This window comes from Mastigoproctus giganteus, chromosome 8 (genome assembly GCF_048544385.1).
Source record: "Mastigoproctus giganteus isolate SK-2022 chromosome 8, ASM4854438v1, whole genome shotgun sequence".
Lineage (NCBI taxonomy): Eukaryota > Metazoa > Arthropoda > Arachnida > Uropygi > Thelyphonidae > Mastigoproctus > Mastigoproctus giganteus.
In genome coordinates this window covers 197,221,113-197,237,767 of record NC_143582.1, presented here as the reverse complement: position 1 = coordinate 197,237,767, position 16,655 = coordinate 197,221,113, and the positions used below count along the sequence as shown (strand labels likewise).

Here is a 16,655-nt window from a genome sequence, read left to right as displayed (position 1 = left end):
TGAGGCTTGACCAAATGGCTTCAATAGCAGAGAAAGTAAATTGTGTGCTGTGGTTGGCTCAGTTAAAGTCTATAATCGCAGTACAAAAAAGATTTAGAACCTATTACAACAAAGATGCACCATACAGGAATTCCATGACTAACTGGATAAAAAAGTTTAAAGTTTCCGTCAATGATAAACCAGGACGTCAATGATAAACTAAGGACTAGTTATTAACAGTTTGAGTTACTTGGAAATGCTGTAGAATTACTTTATTTCTGAACTAACACGTTTAGGATTTATAGGTGATACAGTGTTTCAGTAAGATGGTGCACTTTGTCACTTTGCTCTCAGTGTTAGGCAGTTTCTGAATGAAAATTTTCCTAGCAGATGGATTGGAAGAGGTGGACCGGTCTCTTGGCCACCACGTTCATCAGATTTGAGTCCATTGGATTTTTTTCAATGGGAGCATGTTAAGATTATTGTTTATTCAACTAAACCTCGCTCTTTAGACGATATTCTTACTAGGATGGGTTTCAGGGTGCCACTGAAAATCAACTGCAAAACGTATTTGTAGAACTTCAGAATCGTATCTCAGTTTGTATATGTAATGACGGTGGACATGTTGAGAATTAACAATTCCAAGAATAAATGTATTCAAAACAGTAATAGTTCTTTCCCTTATCCTTTTCACAGATTGATTTTATTATGTATAGAACGGAAGTTATGAAAATTTAAAACTGCACAAGGACTTTATAATGACCCTGTATATACATTTTTGAATTAATTTAACAGATTTCTTTTATTATAATTATTGAAATAGTTAGCATTAGAATAGGAAAAAATTATACACGAAAGCCAAGTTAATTTGATTTTCGTTCATAGAAGGTAGAAAGTGTTGGTTCCCTATTCAAAGTGTTTTATGGGACAAAAAAACTCCATAAAATGATTCTTTTCTTGATTACGGGCTGTACCCTTGATACACTGATAAATAAAAGAAATAAAACGGTTGCACCTTTTTGTAAAGAATTTGTATCACCATCATTGTCTCTAAACAAAACTGTATTCAACATTATCATATCCTGTGCATGCGGAAGGTCGTCCACTTATCTGAATATTCAATAGCTATACGCGGAACTTCATCTCGGATGCAGACTTTGAACCTTGTGTTGTATATCTATATAAGATGACGGTGAGTAGATACTGGTTTGCTTTTTTTTCTAGCTCATTGACTATCTCTTGTACATATATTGCGACTTTATCTGTTAAAAGTATACATTGTAATTGTTCAGACTGATCATAGAATCTACCATGCAGCTTGGTAAGAGTCAAGTTAACTGAATTCACATATGTGCTGTATTCATAAAATATTAAATTTATAATCATAATACCGTACTCTTAACATTTACTAGCACACATTTTAAAATATCTTTGATTACATTGACTCCATTATTTTTACATGTCTGTAAACCTGACTTCTGTTTGAGGGAAAATAACGGTCAATGGTTAAAAAGGTAATGCAGATTATGGGGAAAAGTTACTGCTGTACTGACAGGAACTATGGGGCAATCGGATCACGGATTTGGTAAGGGGGCTTGTCTGACCAATCTGATTAGCTAATATGATACAGTAACAAAGGAAATGGATAGCAGAAAAGAATATTGACATCATATACTTAGATTTCAGAAAAGATTTGATGCCGTTCCACATGAAAGACTGTTGAACAAATTGGAGCAGTGTGGCATTATGGGCAAGTTACTGCTTTGGCAGAAGACAGAGAGTAGTTATTAATGGACACTGCTCTTCTCGGACTAATATTATTAGTGGAGTCCCTCAGGGTACGGGGTGCTGATCCCTTATTATTCGCAATATTTATTAACGATATTGATGAATGCAAATTAAGCTGATTAAGTTTGTAGATAATGAAAGAGTTGTCAACTACGCTTTGCCAATTTAAATTGACGTCCCCTTTTCTTGTGTCATCTGAGAAGGAGTAGAGATGTCATCGGCATTCAGTTTACTCAGTCCATTTAAAGCCTTATAACTTCAATCAGGTCTCCTTGCAGATGTCTAGTTTCCGAACGGTACAATTTACAGGACTGAAGTCTTTCTTGGCAAGAGAACCCTTTTTGTGTTCCTGGCTAATAATCTCGTTCTTGGCTTCCAGACCTGTATGTAGTATTCAAGATGAAGTATTGCCTTATAACAACAGGCTACTCATCTTGTTTCTGCCCGAAAAATTCCTGCATATCATTAACAGAATCCCATGAGTTGTTCTATCTCCCTGTTGACACTTCTCAAAGAACTTCGTGTCAGATTGTACAGTCGTGTCGTGATTTTAAAGGGTCCCACATGCAAACAAGAAAATGCTTCCTATCTACATGACTACATGAGAAGATCCTAATTGCTACTATTTTTTTTGCCGTTCCTGAGAGCTAGAGTCTGGATACGATCCCCTCCAGGCTTCCATCTTATCACGGCCCAATGAAATATTGGATTATTCGATGCTATGGTTTATTTAATCTTTCAGTTTCTTAATTTATCTCCGATTGTTTTCTAAAATGAGGCCAGCTATTTTTTGTATTATCAAGAAGACATGATACGATCAAAAATTAATACAAAATAAAAATAGATGATAAACTAAGAGCCTTTTACGAGAAGAATCCCTTTCAACTTCCAGTTCAAGATTCTTTTAACTATTCATATTATTTTTATATTTCATCTTTATTTTTAATTTTTATATGTCTATTGTACGTGTCTGATAAGCAAAGAACATCTAAACAAAGCCATCACGAGATATCTGATAAATAGGCTTGGCATATTAGAAATGAATATTGAAAAATAAGAATTGCTCATGCTCTGTTTTATCTTATGTTGGATTCAAATTAGAATAAGTGTATAGCATTGAGAAAATTAAGTTCCATATTGTATACCATTTTCATTTTCGTTATTTCAAATGCTACGAACTCCAAATTTTTGTACGTACACTAAAGGTAATGGAATAATCTACACAACTCCACTGTAGACAGATGTAGTTGAAGATTTATATAATTTATAATTTGATGTCCAGTCTTGTAATAATAATAATAACTGAATGATATTGTGTGGCTAATCATAATGAAAGAATAAGTTTTATGCCAAAAAGAAACAGAAATAATACTTGATTATGGTCAGTATTCGGATAAAGTGATGAAAGAAGTATCAAGGACCTGTCCTTGGGTACGTTGAAAATTTCCAGAACTGGGTATCAGCTGATGAAATCGTGGTATGTGTTGCAATCAAAGGCGAACATGCTCTCTCGTATTCATTACGGAAATCGTTACAGTCAATTAACAGAAAACAGCGTTTGGATCCCGTAATTCTTCTTGCATCAGTGGTTCAGAGGTGTCTGCTGGTCTTGAAGCTTCGTGGAAACCTTTCACGAACAAAACACAACTTTCCCTATTCGCTCTGTTGAACAGAGAAAGTGATGAATTATTTGCAAACGATGGCATTACAAAGGCCCGTTTTAACGAAGGCAATGTCTGGTACCAGTTATGTCCAACCACGAATGTCACCAATCGACGCCAAACCGTTGAAGAACGCACAGCGCCTAGACGGCGTGAAAATTCTGATGTCCATCTTTGCGCGTGATGTCACATAGTAAAAGTTCTAGTCTGGCTTTCCGGACAGTTGTTGCGGGTCGAATTAAAACGTGGTTTACGCCACCAGTTGGTTAGTGTGGAATTTCCGGCACTGTTTCGTCTCGGATTTTGAGTTTTTCCATTCACTGTGAGGAACATTGGATTGTTGCGCCTCTGTTCTTTCACCTGAATGACCTGTAAAATGAAACAGTAAATATAAAAGATCGGTACTCGTTGTACATTTTATTTACTTCCATAAATTTCTAAAATATAACAAATTTTGTACTAAAGAGTAAAGTTTATGTTCTTAAAAATAATATTATGCTATTAATACAAAGTATAGGATATCTATAATCATTTTGCCTCTAAATTTCCGAGTATATTGTATCTTTTTGGTTAAACTGAAACGGTTGGATTATTGCATTCCACCAAAGCCTCTAATGGTAAAAATAAAGTTCTGGTGAAAAGAAAATCGTATTACATCTCTGTTTCACAATTTACAGACACTATATACAGGGCAATATGGCCTTAATCTGTGTTTTGCTTGAAAATATGTGATTTAATATTAAATTAGAAGGCTGATAATTATAGGGCCCCGACTAACTCAAAACGAGAATGTGCAATCTTCGGAATTTCTCTTCCCAAAGAATCTTCCTTGAAGTACCACAGCCTTCTTCGCATCCCTAGGTTTCCTAATAAGCCGATAATAAGAGAAATTTCAGTCTTGTTATGTTTTGAACAATATATTCGAACCAGCTTTGTCCAAGATATATTTGAACCAGCTTTGTCCAACGTTATATTTGAGCCAGCTTCGCGATGTCCAACAGTTTTAGCCGTTTTTTATTAAAAATAGAACATTAAGATTAAAAATAATATTTATAACTTATTTATTTAGAAATTTATTAAAATTTTAAAATAAACAGACTATTAAAAGTTTCAAGGTTCAGTGGAAAATCCCATTAATCTTTATAATGAATAAAAAATATAAATTCTCTGGATTATGTATTGTATTGCGGTATGTATTGTATTAGCAATGGCCACATGGTGCAAGGAAGCCTATGGCTTATGCTGCACCAGCCAAAAAAATTAAAATAATAAAACAAAATAATAAAATAAAATAATAATACAATAAAATAATGGGATTATCACGTCCCTATTTCTACTAGCAATTGTTCGATAGATCATCGATAGGACACCATGGGCCTTCCTTGCAACCTGTTTACAATGCTCAGAGAATTTCATGTCTGACCGTATCGTAACACTCAAGTCCCTTTCCTCCAGTACTGGGTTTAGTTGAACTCCACCAAGTGAATAAGTTATTTTAGAGTTATTGTTCCCCAGGTGCAATACCTTACACTTTGCTGGATTAAAGCATAGCTGCCATTTTTCTGACCATCCCTGAAGTCTATCTAGGTCATTCTGAAGGAGCTTTGCTTGGCGGTGATCATTAACTACTCTACCAATCTTTACATCATCTGCAAATTTAGACATCACACCCTCTATCCCTTCATCGATGTCATTTATCGATGAAGGAATAAATGACATAGAAGAAGGGGTAAATGACATCGAAGATTATATCTACCTTATCTCAAATAATAAAGAAGTCTTATCACTATTCGGCATTTCTCTCTCCAAAAGCATTAAAGTTTCCTTTTTACAACTTTAAGAGCCTCAGAATTGTGCGGTATAGAACGAAAAATAAAATAAAAGTGAAACCAGGAACAGTTGGCAACTCCACAGATAGAGATATTCTCATTAACTCAAGTTCCTCAGTATTCAGACTTCGTCAATGGAATTTTCTTGTATTTCTTCCAAGTACAGTTTTAAAATGTACTTGGAATTCTAATTTGATTTGCTTACTTTGTTTTTCATTAAAATTCACTTCGATATTATCGTTGACTAGTCATTTAAATCTTTGAAATCGATAACTTGGAGTTCAAATTTCATTTTTTTCCATCAATATAATTGAAAGTATGCCGTTGAACTATACACCACTTAATTTTCTGAGACTGTTTGAACTTTATTAAGTTTTCAAGCTTATAGAAAATTGTTTAATGTTTCCAAAACATAATTAGTTTAAAGAATCATAAGATTAAAAATTGAGTATAAATTCCTGGACAGAGACTGAATTGATTTCATCCAAAAATTGCACTCAAATGAAATGCATGACGACATATTATTACCTTATCTATTATGATTTCTATTTTATAATATTCATATTTGTTTGATTGTTTCAAATCTTAAAGATGTGATATAATATTTTATCAATACAGTATTAAAAAACCAAAAATAAATCTGATCAGAAAGGACGATCACTTAAAGGAGTCACAGTCTTTTACTTCAATTGTGAAAGGCTTATCATTGTACATAGTGGAGGCTTATCATTCTTCCAGATAAGACTGATTTTTAGAAAACTGATTCGTTTCTTTTTTCCTCTCTCTCTCTCTCTCTCTCTCTCTCTCTTAGGCTATACCTCTCCCATCGCGGGTCAAGCGTTGAGTAAAGCATGTTGGCTCCTCCGTAATGCGCCAAGAGTGATGCGTAGTAGTAGCAGGGACAGTATGGCGTTCACAGTGACGAATGCGTCTAAGCTAGCGAACGCGTTTCCCCCCTCTCTCTCATTTTAGACACTAAAATACATCCCAGAATTTTTCGCATATAATTTTTGAAACACCACATATAATCCTTTATATTATTATTATTTTCAAAATAAATTTATCAAAATGTTGAACTGCACTATCTGTACACGACCGTTTAATACCGTTGATTCAGCAACTCTTAAGAAAACAGTTAATTTCTTACAACAGTTTTCCAGAATGACTGAGATTTAATCATGTTTTCCTGGTCACACACTTGCTCAATTTTTCTCAGTAACGCGCTACCTGTCAGTTGTTAAATTGATGACTAGTAACCGAACGTGGCATGGTAGTCGGCGTCAGTATCAGTATCTCAGAAATTATAACCCTGCTGGGGTTTACACCTACGACTGCGTCTCTCCGATGTAAGATTTACTTTATAGAGTTTTGCAACCAAAAGATTGGCTTTATAGAGTTTTGCAACCAAATCAGGCCAAAGGTGATCATGTGGTTGGAAACAGCCCCTTGATGCGAGATGCTAAAGGAGGCTGAAGAAACCTGTGACACGGTAACAGAAAGAAGATGCAGTTACAGTGGGCTCCGAAACACCAACATTAGACAGTGGAAGATTGGAAAAACTTGTTTGGTCTGACGAATCCCGATTCCTGTTATGTTTCATTCTGATAGGGGGGGGACCACATGGTGAATCCATATGGTGAAATTAGCATGAATGGCGCTTTCGCCATATTCTAATACACCTTTCGAGCGCCCTAGAAAGATCTCAATCCATGGACCCAGGCGTCAACAATGCAGGCTGGTGCTTGAGGTGTAAAGGTGGTCAGAGAGAGTCTTTTCGTGGTATACATTGGGTCCTTTGATATGAGTGGAGCAACGTTTGAATGTCACCAATCAATTATCTGGAAATTGTTTCCGACCGGGAGCATCCCTTCATAGCTTCGAGCATTATAATAAACCTAACACAAGGCCAGAATTGTACAGAACTGGTTTCAGGAACATGAGAATGAATTCAGCCTACTGCGATAGTCTTCCCAGTTGGCAGATTTCAATCCAGTTGAACACCTGTGGGATAAGGTGAAACAAGCTTTTCGGAGTATAGTAGTAGTAGTAGTAGTAGTGGCATGTGATGCAAGAAAGCAAATGTATGAGCTTATGCAGCATCAGCCAAAAAAAAAAAAAAAAAAAAAAAAAAAAAATCACACCATTCCCTCCAAATGCCTGTCCAGTTCCTTCTTAAATTTATTCAACCTATCAACTTCCACAACGACAGATGGAAGTTTGTTCCAGCAATTAACCACCCGCTGGCTAAAGGCAAATTTCCGCACATCTATTCTACATCTGTCTTTTCTTAATTTGAATTTATGCCCCCTTAGGTTCGTAATCTGAACAAGTGGAAGGATCCCATCAGAATTCAGCATGCTCAACCCATTCAAGGCCTTATACACCTCAATCAGATCACCGCGCAGGTGCCTAGTCTCCAGCCACTGCAATTTGCAGAACTTAAGCCTCTCTTGGTAAGAGGATCCCTTCATTCCCCTCACCAATCTTGTTGCCCTTCTCTGTACACGCTCAAGTAAATCTACATCCTTCCTAAAATGAGGCCTCCAGACCTGTACGCAGTACTCAAGGCGTGGCCTGACCATTGCCTTATACAGAGGGATAATCACCTCCTTTTCCCTGCTAGCAAAATTTCTATATATCATTGACAAAACCCCATGACCTGCCCTGGCAGCCTGTCTGCATTGCTCAGAAAACTTCATATCTGACTGCACAATTACTCCCAGGTCTTTTTCATTTTCTACCACCTTAAGTGTAGTACCACACAGTTGGTACGTTTCTCTGGGGTTACTTCTACCCATATGTAGTACTTTGCATTTTTCAAGGTTAAACTTCAGTTGCCACTTCTTAGCCCATCTGCCCAAATTATCTAGATCGTGTTGCAGTAGCACACTGCCATTACTGTCATTAACAACCCTGCCAACCTTTGTATCATCTGCAAACTTCGACACTAAGCCTGATATACCTTCATCAATATCATTGATAAATATACAAAACAACAGTGGACCTAACACTAAACCCTGTGGGACTCCACTAATAACATTAGTCCAAGAAGAGCAGCACCCATTGATTACCACCCTCTGTCTTCTAGCACTTAACCATCCTTTTATCCATTGTAGCAACTTACCCTTAATACTATTCTGCTCCAATTTGTACTGTAGTCTTCCATGCGCAACAGTGTCAAAAGCTTTCCTGAAATCCAAATATATGATATCAAAATTATTTTTTGCATCCAGTTCCTTTGTAACCACATCACAGTATCCAATCGAATTTTTCAGACAAGACTTTCCCTTAACAAACCCATGCCGTGTCTGAATTATTGCTGTAGTCTTGTCTAGATGATCCTGCAATGCATCTTTAACCATCCAATAGAACTGTAGCCATCCAATTTGAAAGAACTGTGAGAAACAACTGAGTCAACATGGACCAGTATCCCATTAGCACGCTTTTGGCATATTGTTGAATCCATGGTAGAAAGAATCCAGGCTGATTAGAGCTAAAGAGCAACCTATTAGATAAGCTTTCCTAATAAATTGGCCACTCAGTGTAGAATCAGTCTAAACTAGACTAAATTTGTTTTATCCTTGTAGATTTTGAAAGAAAACTTATTCCTCCTTATTGAAACACACACACACACAAGGAGGTACGAGAAAAGTAATTATAAAATAAATTGATAAACGAAAATTATCCATAATTACTCCTACCTGATTTTTACTAACCATTGGAAGTCATCACAAATACTTGTGTGCTTAGAAAAAACTACATTAGCTGTACAAGTTTACAGATAAAAGTTAAGTGAGGAGATAAAAATGCAGAGTGTTTTAATCTCGTTAGTGGAGTAGGGTCAAAGGTATAAATTCCGAAATCAAACTGCCATTCATAACTCAGAGAAATATAAAGAATTAATTTTGAAATGGAATAATCAGTAACCAACAATTTCTATAGCTGCTTCCTTAATTTTTAAGAAGTATTCTCGCAATGTAGAATATAAAACGAGCAAATATTTATTACGCCATCAGAATCACGTTCACCTGTAATTTTTGTTTGCCACAAAAGCCAGATGACTCAGAAAAGATGTCAGCAATTTTTCAATATTTTACTGTACTAAGAGATGTTTTAAAAGCGAAAGGTTTCATTATCTTTAAAAGAGAAATGTTCTGGCACTGCAGCTACTACTTTGTGACCTACTTTTCTTATACTATCTTTTGTCGATAAGAAAGTTGGCAAGAAATCATCACGGTTGAAAAAAATAACAATAATAGAGGCAAAAAAAATTATACATTTAAGTTCTTACTTGGCGAAGGAAGTCCTGAAAAGCTGTCCGAACATTATCAGCTTCTCTGGCTGCTGAACATTCATGAAATGTGCACCTTGGATATATGAGTCCAACACAATGACCTTCTTTGGTGTTCACCGCCCTTGAAAATCAAAACAAAACGGTTGTAAATTTGATGTCTAAATGTTTATTCTAAAAAAAATTTCATTATTCCATAAACAGTTTATCATTTGCATCCAAATAAAAAATAAAATCCCCAGTCATCATACTGTCCTGGCCACGCCAAAAATCCCATTCCTCTTCGAATACGACTTGCGATAACATCATCATAAGTTCTTTGCGAGATGGCAGGTCCACAACAGCCAAAACTAAGTAGCACAACCACCTCTTCCCTGTATCTAGTGGTCTTCTTTAAACCCACGATTCATCAGCCTCTATCAAATCATCCAACATTCCAATTCTTTTTCAAATTTTCTTTATCATCCTTTCTACATTCTCTTATTATTCTCATTACTTTCCTAATTTCTAGCTCGGTTCGTCCATTTCATCCTTACAAACCTCCTCCACACCCGCAACTCAAAAGGCTTCACTTCTATCATCTTCCTTTAGTACCCACGTATGTACGTGCGTTAAGCGCCAAAGCGACTAAGGCTATGAAGCGTCGGTATATTGTTCTTGTAAACTGCGTATATTCTATAGTCGATCTGCATGTAATATCCTCTTATCATCCACTTTAATAGCGATTTCCTTTTCATCTTCTTAAATCATAACTTTATCTTATCAACATTTATTCTCATCCAGCATTCTTTACAACTTTCCTTGAATCTTTCCATTAGATATCAGCGCCATATTGGAAATCTCACTGTACAATTTTAATCCCTATCTTCTCTACCTATGAGGTATTGCTCAAAACATCAAAGGCAGATATTGTTGGGATATCAGAGACGTGGTGTCACACAGATATAAGTAATGCGGAACTGGAATTTGGGGAATACAATGTATATAGAAAGGATAGACAGGACAGGAGGGGAGGAGGGGTTATGATATTAATTAAGAAACACATAAAGTCAAAGGAAGTGAAGCCAGTTGACATCGATGGACAGGGCAGTGTCGAGTCAGTTTGGTGTGACATAAGCATTGGGAGATCAAAATTGAGAGTAGGAGTGTGCTATAGGCCTAATGACTCTGATGAGTATAATAAGAAACTGTACAGGGAAATAGAGTGGGCCAGTAAATCAGAGAGTCTTATAACGGGAGATTTTAATTTCACAAATATTGACTGGAATTTGGGGGCTGGTTACTCAAAACAATCATCCAATAAATCCACAAAAGCAGGGCTTTTGTGGATTTATTGGATGATTGTTTTCTACATCAGCATGTTCGGGAGGCAACTAGAGGGAGTAATACTCTTGATCTGATTATCAGTAGTGATTCTTCATGCATTAAGAACCTGCAGATAAATGAACCACTAGGTGGCAGTGATCACAGTGTGTTGAAGTGGGATTTACTCAAGGAGGTAACTACCATCAGAGGTAAAGGGAAGGGCTTTTGTTTTCGTAAAGGCGACTATGATGGTCTGAGACAGTATTTAAATTCTATACAGTGGGACCAACTGATGATGTTACCAACAGCAAACTCAAAATGGGAAGCATTCAAGGAACTAATCTTGGTGGCTACCAGGCTTTACATACCAACTAAGAAATATTGTTCAAGGTTTAGGCCTAAATGGTTGTCAGATGGACTAATGAGACATGTGGCAGAGAAGAAAAATGCATGGGATACATACAAATTAATGGGTGACATGGAAGCCTATGATAGATATAAGTTGGTCTGTAACCAAGTCACAAAGGAGATTAGGCAGGCAAAGGCAGACTACGAAAAATCCTTGGCAAAGGATGCAAAGAAAAACAGAAAGGAGTTCTTTACATACTTGAACTCGAGAAGGAAAGGGATGAATCAGATTGGTCCATTGGATATTGATGGTTCAACAGTTGAGGATCCTGCTCAGGTGGCTAACAATCTAAACGAGTATTTTGCATCTACATTCACGCATGAGGAGTTATTCAGGAAGGAGAATGATGTAGGTAAAGTAAACATTGGCAGTGAGCTGGATGATTTTGTAATAACCGAGAGGAAAGTGGAGGAGAGATTGTTGAGGATAAACATAAAAAAGGCACCTGGGGTGGATGGGATCTATCCAGTTATATTAAAGGAGGCAGCAAAGGAAGTATGCAAACCCCTAGCCATAATTATGAGAACTTCTTTGGACTCAGGGGAGGTACCCATAGACTGGAGATGTGCAAATGTAACCCCAATTCACAAAGGAGGATCAAAGGCTGACACAAGTAATTATAGACCTGTTAGTTTAACTTCTGTTCCAGGTAAATTAATGGAGGCACTGGTTAAAGAAGCACTGCAGGATCATCTAGACAAGAATTCAGTTATAGCTCAGACGCAGCATGGTTTTGTTAAGGGCAGGTCTTGCCTGACCAATTTGATTGGATACTATGATGTAGTCACAAAAGAACTGGATGCAGGGAATAACTTTGATATTATATATTTGGATCTTAGAAAGGCTTTTGATACTGTTGCACATGGAAGACTGCTGCACAAATTGGAGCAGTGTGGCATTGGAGGCAAATTGCTGCTATGGATAAGGGGATGGTTGAGTGGCAGAAGACAGAGAGTGGTAATCAATGGACACTGCTCAACGTGGACTAATGTTATTAGTGGAGTTCCTCAAGGTTCAGTGTTGGGTCCATTGTTGTTTTCGGTGTTTATGAATGATATTGATGATGGGATATCAAGTTTAATGTCTAAGTTTGCAGATGATACAAAGGTTGGCAGGGTCGTTAAGGACACTACTGACGCTATGCTGCTGCAACAGGATCTGGAAAGGTTGAGCAGATGGGCTGAGAGGTGGCAAATGAAGTTTAACATTGACAAATGTAAAGTACTACATATGGGTAACAGTAACCCCAGAGCAATGTATCAACTCTGCGGTACTACACTGACAGTGGTGGAGAATGAAAAGGACCTGGGGGTAATTGTGCAGGCAGATATGAAGTTCTCTGAGCAGTGCAGACGAGCTGCAAGAGTAGCTCATGGTGTCTTGTCAATGATATACAGGAATTTTTCTAGCAGGGATAAGGAGGTGATTATTCCCTTGTATAAGGCAATGGTTAGGCCACATCTTGAGTACTGTATACAGGACTGGAGGCCTCATTTCAAGAAGGATGTAGAGCTGGTGGAACGGGTACAGAGAAGGGCAACAAGATTAGTAAATGGAACAAAGGGTTGCTCTTACGAAGAAAGGCTTAAGTTTTGCAAATTACAGAGTCTGGAGACTAGGCACCGGCGAGGTGATCTGATAGAGGTGTATAAGGCTTTGAATGGTTTGAGCATGCTGAATGCCAATGGGATTCTTCATCTTGCTCAGAATAATCACCTGAGAGGGCATAAATTCAAATTGAGGAAGGACGGATGTCGGATAGATGTGCGGAAATTTGCCTTTGGCCAGCGGGTGGTTGGTTGGTGGAACCGACTTCCATCACTTGTTGTTGAAGTTGATAGCCTAAACAAATTTAAAGCTCAACTGGACAGGTATTTCGAACGAACGGAGGGGTGAAATGGGAGAGGGTTTTTTTTTTTTTTTTTTTGGCTGATGCTGAATAAGCTTGCTTTCTTGCATCATATGCCTCTACTAATGCTAATGCTAATGCTATCTCTATTTCCGTCTTCATCGCCTTTCTTACGATTAGCTTGCATATAAAATGGCATACTATTATTCTGTAGTTTAGAAAGCGCCCCCCCCCCTAAATTACGTCAAAATCCGTCAGTGTCTAGCCATCCATCCATCCATCTCTGTAGTATAGTTGTATGGAACTCTTTCCATTTCGATTGTAAGAAGCAGACGTACTAAACAGACAATTCTTCTACAAAATCATTTTGAAATTAAGTCTAAATTTGTCGCTTTCTTTCAAATTTTCCAAAATATGAAGGAGATTGAGTCCAGAAAGGAAAGGGATCCAGCCATATCATAAGCAAACTATCTTCCGATCACTTGAGTTATTACTCGCTACTTTAAAACAGTTACATTAGAACTTTCGGCGTAGCTGGACTCTTTCTTTTTGTCATCTCGGTCAATTCGTTTTCTCAACGCAGTTTTTTTTTTACCTCCAAAGCACACCTTATTTTTATGATATTTAATTTTTTTTATATATCTTTATTTATTTCTATTTTATGCCATTTTATTTTCTGTTTTTAGATTGGTCTTTTTTCTCTTTTAATCTGTTTTTAATTTTTTCCTGGTTATTTTTATTATTATTATATATTTTTTTTTTATTTCTATGACTAAAATCATACAGCAACGTATAGTCATTATCGCTAAGGAAATTTAGCTGTAAACTTATTTGCATAATTCAGTAATTGCTAAATGCAACAATGGCGTAACCTCGTGTCCATTCATTCTTACAGACACCACGAAAGCGAATATCCTTACCATGACGTCAGTACATTACCTCATTCAGTTTTTTATGGCGTTTGAGGTTAACAAGATCTGCTACGTATAATAGTGGTTTCAGTTATCTTCAGATATAAGAGAGAAAGGAATGTTGGCGGCTGTTTCTTCTAAGACCAATTTAATGAACGCGTTGTTCATTCATCCATATTTCTCAATGTTACACAATTATTGGATCGAGTTAAATCTCGCAAGTTTTAAGCAGGGTGTTACAGGAAATATATATTGTAGGTCGCCCAGAGGAAGTTCCAGCAATTCATCCGGGACATTGGCAAAGTTCCAAGAATAACTTTGTTTTTACCCCAATATTCACCACTTCCGGTATTTTCCTTCGAGCTACTCATATAACAACACGCCTTTTTACGTGCCAACAGGCGCAGTGTCGATTTAGTAATTTCTTTCGTGATACTAGTCGAAAACAAGAAAACAGGTCAAGTTGAAACAGTCAGGGAGAGAGGACATGAATACGAGTGGGGTGGCCAGGGTAAAATTATCAGGACACAATGAAACAGAAAGGCTGCTTTGAATTTGTTTAATATTTTGTTGAAATTAGATGGAATTTATACAAGGTGATTCAGAACTTTACTGCCAAACTTCAGGAGCACTTTGGATGATCAATAAGTCTCTATCAACACAGATCCCAAAACTCTTTTTGTCTAGTTATAACTACTCGAAATGGTTCAGTTCAAATAAATAAATAATTAAATCAACATTCAGGTTCATTTACTCTGCTGATAGTCTTGTATAATTGCTTGACCAATTAATATAATTAAAACTAAAAATTAGCAAAAGCTTCTATTTTTACGTGATCTTTACTAAACCACTTTAAAAATAAAGTGGTTTAGTAAAGATCTATATTCACTTAGAGACTCTGGTGAGGAACGTTGAAACAAGGCACATTTATTAGTACTTTTTCTATATAGCACCAGGAAGACACATTTCTGTCTCCTACGAATATCGTTGGATTTACTAAAGTCCATGAGTATGTAATGTCAAAAACTGAACCCATCTGACTACACCATAGAAATTTAGCAGATTAGTCAGGCCTGACTTCCCTTTAAGGAATGCTGGGATCTATTTAAGACACCAGCCTTGTCGAGATGGTCCTGGATTGCATTCTTAACCACAAAATTCCTGATCTTCAGAGACCACAGAAGTCAAACTCAGTGGACTATAGTTACTGAAATCCTCTTTAGTACCAAGAACTGCGTATTGGGGAGATATTAGGACTTCTCTATTGCAAGGGGATTTTCTCGAAGGCTGATGGCACTCTCATTAACATTTAAAAAGGTTTGATGTACAGTGAAGTCATTATGATGAGATAACCATATTACTAGCCATTTCAGCTGCTTAAAGAGATTTTTGGTCATACTACTCAAGAGTCATCAGATCTGTAACAAAGCCCAATTTCTTCTTCCCTTTTCTGTAAGTCATTTTACAACTATCATTCGCATTAGTGAGGATTGCACTACGCTGTTTCGAGGACATCGACATCATCACTTTTCCCTGAGATGTCTACTTTCTCCAGAGAGAATGGCTAAGAATTGTTCCACTGTTTGGAACGTTCCTTAGCTTCAATGTCAAAATAGTGAACATTTTGATTCAGAAAAGTTGCTCTGCACAAAAATTTACACCACCGAAATTTAAATAAAGAACCTGCTCCTACACTTATTCTTTCTAGGAAAATATGGAATATTCTTCTACTAAAAATGAATTCAATTTGTATAACTTTAATTTGGAATCCTGTTTAAGAGTACCGGGGGATTGTGTGATAGTAGAATCCATGTGGAGGTTAGCAAGCAAAGATGCAGTTTAATAGATAATTTGCCTTATTAAGAATTACGAAGCTACACAAAAGGCCTTCGTGGGTAGCACAGTTGGTAGAATCTACGTCCTCCACACACCGGGCGGAAAAGAACCGATTTCGAGTCCTATCAATGAAGTGAGGAATTTTTATGGTGGTCCTTTTTCACAACATGGCTGAGTTAGTCCGTTTTAGGCGAGGGTGGCATGGTTTTTCCTCCCGGAAAATCGATCAAACAGTAATAGACTTCAGAACATACGCAATTTACAGACAATATACACGAAACAACATGGCCTTAGTTGCCGATACTCCTAAAACCCAACATAAAAGGCTTTCAATATACTATAAATACTCCTAGCAAAATTATGGGCAGCTACATGGAAAGTTTGTGAATATTTTATATATCTTATCAAACAATAATCAAGTAGTGGTAACGACTAGAGTAGCCCTCGCATAAAATAAATTAACTAATAAATAGATTAATTAAAAATAAATGAATAACAGCAAGCCATATTCATTGCTAAAATATAAATGTTTTCGCGTGACAAGTAGAAGCATACATTCAACTCTAGACGCACGAGCGCTACAATTGCTGCTGCAAACTCCAACGAAACTAAAAAGTAATCAAAACATATTTCCAAACACCATTGTGGAGGAAGTGTTTAAATAAATGGGAAAGACAGAGTGGCTCGAATATAAACTACATATTCGCAGTACGTTTATTGCCACTTAAATATTTTATATACAATTTATATGCGTGGGAATACACAGTTTATAGAGAGGGTGAACGTGTAGGTGAAAA

At 36.8% G+C, this 16,655-nt stretch overlaps 1 protein-coding gene across 1 annotated transcript in view; it reads right to left on the bottom strand.

The window, feature by feature from the left end:
* Nucleotides 1-3,092: 3,092 nt before the first annotated feature.
* LOC150082150 (ras-related and estrogen-regulated growth inhibitor-like protein) overlaps nucleotides 3,093-16,655 on the bottom strand; it is a 48,358-nt gene continuing 34,795 nt past the window's right edge. The window contains exons 5-6 of the mRNA XM_090380012.1: nucleotides 9,549-9,672; nucleotides 3,093-3,797 (exon numbers count right to left, since the gene is read on the bottom strand). Of these exons, the coding sequence (XP_090236138.1) occupies nucleotides 3,615-3,797; nucleotides 9,549-9,672 (307 nt within the window). The 3' untranslated portion in view covers nucleotides 3,093-3,614. The remainder of the gene's footprint in view (nucleotides 3,798-9,548; nucleotides 9,673-16,655) is intronic.